This window comes from Sturnus vulgaris, chromosome 9 (genome assembly GCF_052056855.1).
Source record: "Sturnus vulgaris isolate bStuVul1 chromosome 9, bStuVul1.hap1, whole genome shotgun sequence".
Taxonomy (NCBI): Eukaryota; Metazoa; Chordata; class Aves; order Passeriformes; family Sturnidae; genus Sturnus; species Sturnus vulgaris.
In genome coordinates this window covers 27,346,120-27,358,950 of record NC_142251.1, presented here as the reverse complement: position 1 = coordinate 27,358,950, position 12,831 = coordinate 27,346,120, and the positions used below count along the sequence as shown (strand labels likewise).

The window sequence follows — 12,831 nt, the reverse complement described above, 5'->3', positions numbered from 1 at the left end:
AGTGAGTGTGAGTGTGCCTGAGTGAGTGTGAGTGTGCCTGAGTGAGTGTGAGAGAGAGGCTGTGCTGGTGTTTGATGTTGTGTCAGTGGATGATTGTGGGTGTGATGGTGTGTGATATTTTGTGATTGGGTTATGATGGGTGTGAGTGTTGTCCCTGCCTTGCCCCCGCAGTAACCACGTGTCACAGTTGTCCCCTGGGCAGGGCCACTGCTCTGGGGACGTGCAGGCCGTGGCAGTGGCTCCCGGGGAGGCTGCCCATGCAGAGCACCCCGGGCTGCAGTAAGTACCAGCCTTTGCTCCGTGTCGTGGTGGCACAGATCCCTGTCTGGCCCCAGGGGCCGTGTGTCTGTGCTGCCTGCCCTGCCATCCGAGCATGTTTCTCTGTGCAGCCTGAGGGAGGGAGGAAGAGCCTTTCCCCCTGGACATCCCTGCCCCTGCAGGCTCCTGGTGCTGCCAGAGGAGCCTTGGACTGGTGCTTGCATCCTGTCCATCCCTGCTGCATGCTGGAATGCCACCTCTGCAGTGACTATGGTGCCAGGGCTGAGGGCAGCTGCTAACAACTCTCTTCTCTTTGCCTTTAGCCCCGATGAAGAATCTTCACAGAAGTTCATTCCCTTCGTCGGGGTGAGTGTTGTCCTGGTTGTGCTGTCTCAAGCAAGCTGGAATATGTTCTCAGGTGTTAACCTAAACCTGCCAGGTCCCTGGAGCAGAGCAGAAGTGCTCTAAGGCAGATTACCAGCATGACAATCTGATGCCTGATATGTAAGCAAAGCTCCAAGACACTTCAGCAAACTGCAGGGTGTCTTTTGCTTCTCAGACAGCAACGTGATGTGTCCCTGGAAAGCTGATGGTAGGGATGCTGTGCCCAGCATTGCCCTGGTTGATTGTTCTGGCCAAATTTGCTCTTCCAGTGTCACTGCTCTGCATGCTTGTCACTGATGGTCTCCCATCCTCTTAGCATCCCATCTCTTCCTGGGAAATGGAGAGTACATCCTGGCAGGGAGGTGATTTATACCACTGTTCTGTATTTGGGATAGTCCCTCGTTCTTCCTCCTGTCCTGTTCCCATCTGAGGTGCCAAGTGCAGAGTGTCTGGACAGGGCCATGCTTGTTCTTCTGGCAGTGTGTTTTGTGCACTGTGCTCTTTGCCTTTCCTAGCTTCCCTCCCTTTATTTGATTTATATTTATTTGATGCTCTTCAACTCATTCAGTTTTAGGTGTAAAGCCATTGACCTGCAGCCAGGAGAAATCCCTTGGCTGCTCTTCAGCTCCTGGACATCCTGCATTCCCAGTTTGTGCTGCTGTTTGCACGCTGGCCTTGCTGTGCCTGCTCTGTGTGAGCTGACACGTGCTGTCCCCTCCTGTCCCCTCCGTGTCCCTCGGTGCGTCAGAGCTCTCTGAAATCCCAAGGCATTTAAAGAGCTTAGTCCCTCTCGGCCTCAGGCTGACCCTGCTTTCACTCTGCTGTCTCCTCAGAGTGAGAGTCTCTCTCTGCAGTATTCCTGAGATGGCAATCTACTTTTGTTTGTTGAAGGAGAGATTTTGCCTTCTCCAAAAGCAGAGAGACACATCCACCCAATTTGTTCCCTGCTGATGAGCTTTGCTGGGAGCTTCTATCTCCTGTGAACTGCAGTTTCGAGTGATGGACTCTTCCTACAAAACAGCTGTTTCACCTTCCTCAGTAACATGAAAAGCCTAGAGGACTTGGAACTTCCCAGACTGCTGTTGGGCTCTGCAAGCTTTTTTCCAGGACTGATTTAGCCCTGCATTTTGTGCAAGCAAATGGGGCTCAGAGTGTTTATTAAGTTGCTCTAAAGTGATTGTTGTCCTGACATTAGCACTGCTTTTCCAGTCTGATTATCTGCAAGTGGTGGAATTGCTTTGTTGTGTACAAAACATTGCCTTGAAAGCACAGACTGCCTTCCTGTGTCACTGGTGATGGGGGTCCAGTCAGTGCTGCTTGCTCCTGATTCTGTAGCATTCCTGACACAGTAATGAAGAGCCTGAAAGGCCAATTGCAGGTGTCTCACAAAGTCTGAGGCTGGGTATGAGCACTGAGGCTCTTTCCCTCAGCTGCAGCCTGCTCAGAGCTGTTGGACAAGGAAGAGAGAGAGAGCCAATGACTTCTGGGTTTGCATTCCTGATGTTGGCTGCACTCTTGGCTTTTTGGGGTGCAAAACCTGGTGTCCTGCAGTCTCTGACCCAGAAATGGGCAGGGCAGTGCTGTGCTGCTCAGCTGGGCTCAGAATGGTGGGAGTGGAGCCTTTGGAGGGGCCAGAGGGGCACAGAAGCCAGGCTCAGGCTGCCTTGGGCTGACAGACAGTTGCCAGGAGAATGGACAGGATGTGCCTCTTCCTGGAGGGAAAGGGGGCTGGCTGCTGCAACTTCCCGGGATGGAGACCTGGTGGAGCCTCCCTGAGTGGAGGGAAGGGCAAGTGTTTAAGCTTGTGTTCCTCCCATGTGTCTGAACTTGAGCATCTTCAGTCAGCCAACAAGGAGGAAAAGGCCACAAGAGATTTCCTGCCTGGCCTGCAGATCAGGGTGGCTGCAGGCAGCTTTCTGTGTATTTGTTTGTCCTTCCCCTGACTCTGCTCCTCTTGTTCACAGTGACAGTCTGTGGAGCATCCTCTTGGTGTTTAACACATGCAGCACAAGTGGCTGCTGCACTCCAGAGCCTGATTTGTTGCCCTTTGGGTGGAGAGTGGCCAAGCTGAGCTGCAGCCTCCACCTCCCAAGGCAGTGAGCCCTCAGGGAGCCTGTGTACACACTGCTGGATTCATGATGGCTTTTTCAGGAATGGATCTAAATGAGACTCCACCAGAGAGCCTGAGAACTCCCCAAAATCTACTGTTGAGCATGCCTCTCCCTGCCCTCCAAACTCTGCAAAGTGCTTTGCTTCTAATGATTAACTGTTTTTTTATTTTTTTGGGGGGATCCCATATTAGAGAAATGTGCTCCCTAGAGATGTGGTCCAGACATGGTCGTGTCTGAACTGAATGACCTTCTGTTTTCAACCCACACAGTTTGTGTGACATCATTTCTCATCCCAAAGCAGGTTTTATTGACCTGCAGCCCTTTCCCATTTGTCAGCATTTGTGTAGGGTAGGCATTAGCCCTGGATACAAATTTCTTAAGAGCCTGAAAAAGGCTCTTCCCTGCAGTGTTGAGAGTGATGATCCCTGTGTACCATAGCAAATTATCACTGCAGAAAGTCTCTGCTTCCGTATCACCAAAGGCCAGTTTATCTTTCCAGGCATAATGTGTTCTTGGGAGTTTGTTTGCAGCATGTTCTGTTCCACGGGTTACTGCCAGTGACATTTCTCATTAATCTGAATGTTCCAGCTGCTGATTGGCCACACACATTTGTGCCCTTATTCCAGCATGGCCTGCATCATTCTGACCTCTCCATGTGGTGGTTTGTCCCTGTCTGCCTCCAGAGGCTTTGGAAGGGGCTTTATCTTCTTTGCTGGACACTTCTCTTGGTTAGAGAATAGATAATTCTGATCAGAAACTGTTCTCTGTTGCTTCTGTGGTTTCCTACCAAACCCCAGCTGGAAGTGGCTGCTCCTGAGCACTGGGAGCAGCGTGTCTGTAATTAGGGATGTTTCTGACCCTTTCCTGTCCCTGCAGTTGCCATAGCTTGGAGCTGCTGGGCTGTGCAGGTCTGTGACAGCTCTGCAGGGGCTGTGCTGTCCTTTGGGTGGGTCAGGGAAGGGCTGTGAGCTGGCACTGCTTGGCTGGACACTGCCAGGACCTGCCTGGCTCTGGGAGGACTCCTGAACCACTCTGACTGCAGGGCCAGTGCCATGGAGAGTGCAGAGATGAGCTCATGCTGGGGTTTGGGCTTCTGAAGTTCAAGGGGCTCTTGTTTGACAGAGCTCTTCTGTTTTGTGCCCTTTAGGTGGTGAAGGTTGGAATAGTGGAACAATCTTCTGCAACATCAGGTAAGGAACATCCTGTGTGTGTTTTGTGTCCTACAGCAGGTGGGAGCCTGACTGCACAGGCTGAGCAGTCCGTTGCTGATGCCTTGGAGCTCTGTCAGGTGGGATTGGATTTTATTAGCTCCCAGTGATTAATCTGCCTTTCTCTGAAAGAGAGCCCTCTCTCTTGGGACAGGCCTTTTTTCTTGGTATTTTACATGGAGCTTCAGGCCAGGTGAAATTCCCACCCCTTCATCCAGGAAGGCTCTGCTCTCACGTTTGTCCAAACTCCATTTTTCTAACGTTGTTGGTGGGGTGGATTCTGTGGTACAGTTGTTTGAGGTTCCTGCTTCAGCCTGAGCAGACAGTTCATCACGAGTTCATGCCTTTCCCCCTGTAGTGGGCTGAATGAAATTGATCTCAGTGCCTGGGAACTTCAGGGTGGGCAAAATTTTAGACCCATTTATTTTTTACTGGAGGAGTGCAAAGCTGATATACAGGAGGATACTGCCTGCTTACATACAGACATGGGGTGGTGCTATTTTGTCAAAGTGAACTTATTTTTTTTCCTCCTTCATATGCACAGGAATATCGTTTTCCTTGTGTTGGGGTTGTTTCTTGTGCTGCTTCAGTGTCAAGCCCAGATTCTTGTGGCTTGGGTTACACACAGGTTTGAAGGGTTTTACCTGGGTTACACACAGGTTTGTGCATGGAGACAGCCCTTCTGTGCTGCCACAGTGCTCCCACCATCCTAAAGGGCCAAATGAAGGGGATGAAGCGTTGGTTGTGGAGGCAGATGGAGTGGGGAGAGCCCTGTGGTTCCTCAGAGGTGCTGGGTTCCAAGAGTGGTTGCAGGAGGAGATTCCCTGTAGGAGATCAGTGGGGCCAGCTGACCTCTGGATCAAGTCTGAACAAAACCTGTGCAGCAGGAGGGTGGACAAGGAGATTGAGCTTTACCCCAGTGCTTTATTCTGTGCTGTGAGACAAACCCAGACAAACAGTTTGATTTCCTCTTTTTCAGGTGACTCTGACGATGCAGCTCCCTCCAGCTCCGTTGTCCTTTCTTCCACCCCACCCTCCGTGTCTCCTGCTGTGAAAGAAGCCTCCCCCACGCCCCCTTCCTCACCATCTGTTACAGGCAGCTTCTCCTCCCCAAGGTAAAACCATGTTTTGTCTCCACTGGCTGGCTTATCTGGCACACACGTGGCACAGAACTCCTCCCGGGGAAGATCTGTAGTTCCTCTTTCATCCCTAGCAAACATTTGGGGCTGTCACCTTTCCCCTTCACCTCTTCTGCCTCTGGAGTGGCTGTGTCCTTGCTGAGGCTGGGGAGGGCAGGGGGGATTTTGCACTTGGTAGGAAGGCTGCATGTGTCAAGGGCAGGATTCTCTTGGTATTCTCTCTCTCTATGTATTCAGAAAAAATCACTGACTCTTAGGACACGTGGGGGCCAGGCTAATCCCTCATGATTTTTGTGTTTGTCATGGCCAAGTGAGTGCAAGGTCAGAGTGACTTCTGATGACTTTCTCTGTGAGGGTAATGCTGGCAGCTGTAAGGTGGAACTGCAGCTCCCATTCCTGTGTGTGCCTGAAAGGACACCTGAACAGCAAGGGGACTGCACCTATAGGAAGTACTGAGTCCTGGTTTAGCTGAAATTTTTAGGGGTGAAGGGAGGAAACCCTTAGGAAGCTGCCAGTAAGACTTGCCATGGCCAGGACTCCTCATTTTGTTGCTGCACAAGCCTTGGTGCAGTTGTCTAACACTTTGTGTGCACTTCTAGTGCTCAGTGGCACTTGGTGAAGTTCCCCTTGATTCTGTTAAGTCCCCTGAACCTCTGAGGGAGCATAGCAGCAGCCTTGTGAGAAGGGGATACCAGAAGCATTTGGACTCTGCAGGTTAGGAGAAGAGAGGAAAGCAATGAGCCACTCAAGCTGTGCAAAGTCAGGGGATTTTGGGTTTGTAGAGAGCACTGGGACAGGTACACAGGGAGGTTGTGGGGTCTCTTTCTGGAGACATCCCAAACCCTCCTGGATGCCTCCCTGCATCACCTGCTTCAGGTGACCTGCCTTGGCAGGGGGCTTGGACTGGATCATCTCTAGGGGTCTCTTCCAACCCCAGCAGTTCTGGGGTTCTCTGAAGCCTGTGGCACAAGAGATGGGAGCACACAGTGGCACTGCAAGAGCTCAGTTGAAAGGAGGAAAGGAAGGGACCATGTCTGCCTCTGCTGCTTCTGTGGCAGCATCAGCAGATCAAAGAGGGGTCAGACAAATGCACAGCAGCAGATCCATTAATGGCTACCAAAGGATGTCCCCTCTAGCCTCCCTCATCCTGTGGTTAGGCTGGGGAAGTGCCAGGGCAAGCTCTGAGGCTGGGCTCACGTGCTCTCCCTAAGCAGCATCCCCTGCTCTCCCTGTTGGAGACAGAATGGGAACCTTTCATCCCACCCCAGAGTGCCCTGCAGGGACCTTTCACCTCTGACTTCCTAAAGTGTCCTAAGAGTTCCCTTTTAAATGGGGATGTGGAGGTGCCAGTTGAGGTGCCCAGCACTGGGACGTGTCAGTGCCCACTGACCTGTGCCAGGGGCCCAGTTCCTCCTGGTGTGTCCTGTGGTTTGGTGGCAGCAGAGCCCTGTGTGCCCCAGAGGCAGCTGGCTGGCAGTGCAGAGAGCTGGGCAGGCTCTGGGAGCAGAGCTGAATCCTTCTGTGAGCTTTGTCTATGGGCTTTCCAAGGTGGAAGTGGTTTGGGAACTGGTGCCCCCCAAAAGTGCAGGGTGTTAAAGCTGTGAGCCATGGATGTGATAAATCTGAAGCTGACACCCCAGCTCTAGGAATCTGGTACTTTTTGGTTTCATGCTGTGTGGTAAACTCATCAGGAAATGAGGAAGTGTAAGTTCAGCATTGTTCCATCTCCTCTAATCTGCAAGTGACAGCACAGAGTGTGGAGGGTGACCCAAACTGAGTGATTCCACCACGTGTTCAACTGGGAATGGAACATAAAATCTTGCCTGGGTCTAGTGAATATTAGGCTGCTTTATGACTGAGTTGAGAAACGTGATACAAAGGAGCCTTAAAACTCAAAGCAGCATCATCCTTAAATAATCTCACTTCTGGATATTGCCCTGAGAACCAAAAGTCATCAAAGATGAACTCTGATTTGCAGTCTGACTTTTAGCTGAATAAAAGAGAAGGAAATGATTTGCTGAGAGGACTGTAATGGTGGGACATCCTTGTTTTACCTTGAGTTTCTTCCTAGACAGGTGGTGCAGAGGGATGCATATTTCATTCAGGATCACAGATTTATCTTCCTTAACAACTGCCATTTCTCAAACTGGGGACACAGACTGGTAGATAAATTTAGGCTTTTGTCTAGTAGTTGTATATTATTCAATGCTGATTGTCACTGTGTAGGATGGAAGTACAGGATGTCACTTGTAGGTCTGCTGAATGATGAAGCCCTGCTCCCCTCAGGGCTGGCAGTGAGAGGCAGGAGCAGGAAAGGGCTGGAGCTTCCCAGGCTGCTCATTTTACCTTGAAAGGGCTGGCAGCATGTTTTGGTGTGGCTGCTACCACATGATGCACAGGAGTTCTCAACAACAGAGCATATCCTGAAATCTGCTGTTGTCTAGCAAACCTCACAGGGCTGGCAGAACATTTTTTTCCCAACAATGGAATTCCCCAGCAAGTGGCAAAGCTTGGGGGTAGGCAATGGCAAAAAGCAGTGCAGGGAGACTGGGAACTGAGTGCCTGATGTTCAGGGACCTGCCAAGTCTTTGTTCACCCTGCCTGAGAGTTGGTTTTGGCAGTGCTGTGCCTGGACAGAGTCACTCATCAGTGCTCAGGAGGCAACAGCAAGGTGCTTACAGCCTCTTTTCCCCACTCAAAGATGAATTAATCTGGGCCACCTCAGAAGCTGCCTTTGCTGCTGTGTCACAGAACTCTGCATCATGTGAAGAAACTGCTTGTGTGCTCCCTTTGCTGCTGTGACTGCAGCAGGCCAGCTTGTCTTGGGTCACTGAGGTTGTGTGCAGTGGGACCCAGGCTGCATCTCTCAGGGGTGACTTCTTGAGCTCCTGTAATTGCTGAGATGTCACTGCCTGATTGCCCAAAGAGCCAGCTGTTTGTCCTCTGACCAAGCCCTGCTGAGAGCCGTGCAGAAATGACCTCCTGCTCTTGTTCCCCAGCCAGGGCCTCGGTGCTGAGTTGATGGGCCTGCAGGTGGATTACTGGATTGCAGCTCCCCCAGTGGACAGGAAGAGGGACCCGGAGAAGAAGGACCCCTCCAGTACCAAAAACACCCTGAAATGCACTTTCCGGTCCCTGCAGGTCAGCAGGCTACCGGCCAGCGGCGAGATCGCCACCACGCCAACCATGTCCATGACTGTCGTGACAAAAGAGAAGAACAAGAAAGGTGAGGTGTCCTCCTGTCCCTGTCCTGCTGCTCCAGAGCTGCCTGGCTTGTCATGCTGGATTACAGCACCTCAGTCCTGTTTTTATCCCCCAAATCCTAGTCAGTTGATGAGGGGTGTAAAGTGGTAGGGTTTGAAAGGGTGGTTCCTCTGTGTGAGGTGAAAAGGGGATGTGTTCACCCTGAACAGCTGAGATGGTGTGGCCTAAAAGGAAAAAGGTGAGGACAGGGCTAGGACATGCAGGAGGCCATGCCTGGACATTTCCCTGTGCTCCTTGGGAGCCTGCTGGTGCTGTTTTGGGATATTGGATTAGATAAGAGGCAGCTTGTGCCCCAACCACCAGGGAGGGTAAAAGGGGGCTAAACCCCCCCCCCCCTTTCTGGCAGTGTGCTGGAAACTTGGGATAGCTCTGCTTCCTGGGATGATATCCCCATCCTATGAGCATTTAGCAGGAAAGAGCCACAGAGAATAAAAAAGGAAAACAAAAGCTCAGCAAGTATCACAGCTCCCTGTGAGGTGACAAAGCAGGAGTACCCCCTGAACTGGAGTCTGGGGCCTCCCACTCTCCTGCTGCATCTGGGGGTTTCAGAATCCGGAGCCAAGTCCTGGCAGGAGCAACTGAGGGAGCTGGGAGTGTTGAGCCCACAGAAAAGGAGGCTCAGAGTGCCCTTATCACTCTCTACCACTACCTGAAAGGAGATTGGAGCAAGGTGAGTCAGTCTCTTCTCCCAGATAATGAGGGACAGGACATGGGGAAGTAGCCTCAAGGTTTGCCAGGGGAGACTTTGATTAACTATTAGGAAAAATTTCTTTATCAAAAGGGCCGTGAAGCCCTAAAAAGGGGCTGCCAAGGGCAGTGGCAAAGCCACATCCTTACATGCTTGGAGGTATTTAAAAGATGTATAGGTGTGGCACTTGGGGACATGGTTTAGTGATGCAGTTGGCAGTGTTAGATTGGCAGTTCAGTTCAATGACCCTGGAGATCTTTTCCAGATTTTATAATTCTTATGCTTTTGTTCAGAATGCTTTGTGGGTCAAAAGGAAATAGAAGATAAATACTTTCCTGTTCTTAAACTTGTGGCTTTATTTTCTCAAAGCAAACTAACAAAATGGCATTTTGAATGTTGTCAGTGATTTTGTATTTGCTCCTGGCCTTGGTAACGTGAAACATTTTAGAAATTGGGAACAGCTCTGCAACAAATTATTTTCAAGGAAGCAGCAAGGCAGTTCTGCATTTACATTTTGGCTGCCAGTGGTTGTCCTTCACAGCATCCTGTGCCTGTGGGCCTGGGAGTCACTGCTGGTGGGCTCTGAGAGAAGGCTGGCAGAGCCTCCTGGACTGCAGCACCTGGGTGCATAACCCTGCAGCCAGGCCAGCACAGCTGTGGCCCTGCTGGTAGTGGAGCTGTCACCCCTGGTGACACTCTTAAGATGCTGTTGGGAGACTTAATGCTGAGACACTCCAAGTGTTCTTTCCTGGGGGCAGCCCAGCCTGCAGCAGAGGTGTTCAACACCACCAGCTTTTGTAAAGCCACTCTGTACATCTTTGCTCATGCATTTGGGCAGTTCCTGGGGAACTGGACCCTTTTTTAAATTCTTCTTATGCCTTCCCTACCCACCAGCTGCCCCCATTTTGTAACCCCTCCTGCTCTCCAGGTGTCTGTGCAGCCCAGGCAGTGTTGGGCCACAGATTGTGCAGCAGGCCTGGCACTGCACATGCAGATGTTTTCCATGGTGTCCCAGCAAAGCAGGAGCTACCTGAAGGTGCCCTCTGGGGTCAGGATTATGAGCTGGGAAGACATAGAGACATTTGGGGATAAGATGCTCATGTGCATCAGTGATTGTGCTCAGCACTCAGGGACTCCTACCAAAAAGGGAGGATCTTAGGAGTAAGACTTTTCAGACATGAGTGTTTGAATGCAAAAACTCAAACAGGATTTGGTGCAGCTCCTGTGAGTGGCATAGATTCACCTTGTGCTGGTTTGCTTTTCTTCCAGTGATGTTTTTGCCCAAGAAAACAAAGGACAAGGAGGTTGAGTCCAAGAGCCAGTGTATTGAAGGAATCAGCAGGTTGATTTGCACAGCGAAACATCAGCAGAACATGCTGCGTGGTGAGTGCAGTGCTTGCATCATCCCTCTGGCTGCTGGGGCAAGGCTCACATGCTGTGATTGTCCCCCAGGCAAGGGGCTGAGCTGCTGTCCTGCCCTGTGCCCTGGACGGGATATACCTGGGGAATGGGCTTCGGTGTGGCCAGCATGGGGGAATGCTCTAATGGGTCTGGGATGTGGGAAAATCCTCCTTCAGCTAGCTCTGAGTCAGTGCTCTGGATGAGGACAAGGGTTGGACAGGGCTCCATTCCCCTCTCTGTCATCTTCTGTTTCTCTTGCACATCAGGTGCAAGTGTTGGTTGGTGAAGGGGGTGACATTGTGGCTGCTCCTCTGGGCAGGACACTGGCACATGCTCATGGCACAGCAGGAGCCATACATGCATCTTATAGACAGACCTGGAGTGTCTGGCAGTGGAGCTGGGCATCCAGGAGCAAAAATACCCTTGTGGCCTGTTCAGTTAGCAATCCCCAACAGAGGAACCTGCTTGGGTCACCTCCTTAATCCTGGCCCGGTCCCTGTGACACTGGCTGGCATGAGGGGTGCACACAGGACATGTGTCACCTGTGTGGGGGACGTGGATGTCCTGGTGAGAGTGCCAGTGAGGAGAGACTGCTGTCCATCTCTGTAAGAGTGCATTTGCCCAAAAGAGAAAATGCAGCGTGCTCAGGAAAGCTGAGAGGCCGGATCAGGTGACACTGAAATCAGCGGTGTGGGGGGCGCTGGTGTCAGTGAATGATGCTGGAGCAACAACCTGAGCTGTTCTCCCCTCACCTGTGTGCTCCTGAGCCTTCCCCCCGTGTGTGCAGCCGGCTGGGGCAGAGCAGCCGAGCTCTGCCGACTGCAGGGGGACTCCTGGCACAGCTGCCTCGGGCTGGTCTCCTCCCCTCAGTATTTTCTAACTCTCCTCTCTTTTTACCCTTCCCTGCAGTCCTGATCGATGGGGTGGAGTGGAACGACGTCAAGTTCTTTCAGCTGGCAGCACAGTGGTCCTCTCATGTCAAGCACTTTCCCATCTGCATCTTTGGACACTCCAAATCTAACTTCTAGCTGTGCTGGGCGCAGGGACCTTCTGCCCATCCCGAGGACTGCACACCAGGAGCCAGGAACTGCGTGCCAACTCTGACTCGCCTCGCTCTGCCCTCTCCTGCAGAATTAATCACAGATGTGCTTGGATTACTTTTGAATTACTTTTTTTCTATTAACTCTTTAAGTTTACTACAAAGGAAGGAAACCCCTTTAAACAAAGGCAAAAAAAAAAAAAAAAGCAACAAACCAACAAACCAGTCTTAAATATAGATGTGCTGACAACGTGAAGTCGTGGGGGAGTTGGCAGGAGCAGGCAACCTGCCCAAGAACACCTACCACTTAGGAGCAGATAGCTGAGTAACTGCACTGCTTATTAACCTGAGACCTCATTGGTGTGAGTGGGCTGGGGGAGCCGTGGATCAGCTCAGATTTGCAGAAGATCTCGTGCGTTTCGCTGCCTGGGCCCCCGCTCGGTGTTTCTAGGAGAAAAGGATGGCCAGTCCTTCTTCCTGCTGCCAAAGGATGAGAGAGCAGCGAGTCTGGAGGGAGTTCAGCTGGCTGCTGTGGAAAGCAAGGCACTTGCAGAGTTAAGGAGGTGTGGAGAGGAGATGCCCTTCGGAGCACGGAGCCTGCTGCGGGGACAGGCAGGTGTTGGTGCTGAACCCTGAGGAGGGTTGGGCAGGAACAGGAATTAGGGAAACACTAATAAGGAAACTCCCATGTCCCAGGTCTTTGATAATGACCAAACCAAGCCAGTCTCTGTGTTCCCCAGCTGGCTGTGCTGCTGAGGGGCACCACGTCAGTGGGGTCGCTGCTATTTACATACTCACACCGATTATTTACCTGTCAATAAAACCTCGTCCAGCCTCCAAAGGGAAAGGATTTTTTTTAACAGCTGCAGAATTTTTTTTTAATGCTTTCTAAAAAAAACCAAATAAAAATAAAATAAAAACAATAAATAACAGGAAAAATATTAATTTGCCAAAAAAAAACCCCACAAACCCAGGAAGATGAGCCGTTGTTCTGTGGAGTGATGATGCATCACTGCAGTGGCTGGACTGGGAGCCAGCCAGGCACTGTGTGTCCAGCTGCCTTCCTGCCCCCGTGTCACACTGCTCACCTGAGGTGGCACGGGCTGCTCTGTCAGGTGCTGGGTGGGATTTGGGGAGCAGGGTGTTGTTGTCATGTGGAAAAACAGACCCCTCTGCCCTATCAGGGTAAGGGACCGAAATTTCTGATGGGCCCTTTTGGGTCCCCACCTTGTGGGCAGGCCAGGCTCTGTGAGGCACTTTCTGAGGGCAGTGATGCTTTTCTTCTTTTTTTTCTTTTTTTTTCTTTTGTCCCTTTTTACCTGATCCCTTACCCTTGGGT

At 51.4% G+C, this 12,831-nt stretch overlaps 1 protein-coding gene across 11 annotated transcripts in view; it reads left to right on the top strand.

The window, feature by feature from the left end:
- Positions 1-12,431, top strand: part of PACS2 (phosphofurin acidic cluster sorting protein 2) — a 72,811-nt gene extending 60,380 nt beyond the window's left edge. For all 11 annotated transcript variants that reach the window (XM_088170239.1, XM_088170236.1, XM_088170234.1 and 8 more), the window contains 6 exons: positions 582-624; positions 3,901-3,943; positions 4,941-5,076; positions 8,100-8,326; positions 10,322-10,435; positions 11,363-12,431. In XM_088170239.1, coding sequence (XP_088026365.1) covers positions 582-624; positions 3,901-3,943; positions 4,941-5,076; positions 8,100-8,326; positions 10,322-10,435; positions 11,363-11,481 — 682 coding nt within the window. In that variant the 3' untranslated portion in view covers positions 11,482-12,431. The remainder of the gene's footprint in view (positions 1-581; positions 625-3,900; positions 3,944-4,940; positions 5,077-8,099; positions 8,327-10,321; positions 10,436-11,362) is intronic.
- The last annotated feature ends 400 nt before the right edge of the window (positions 12,432-12,831 follow it).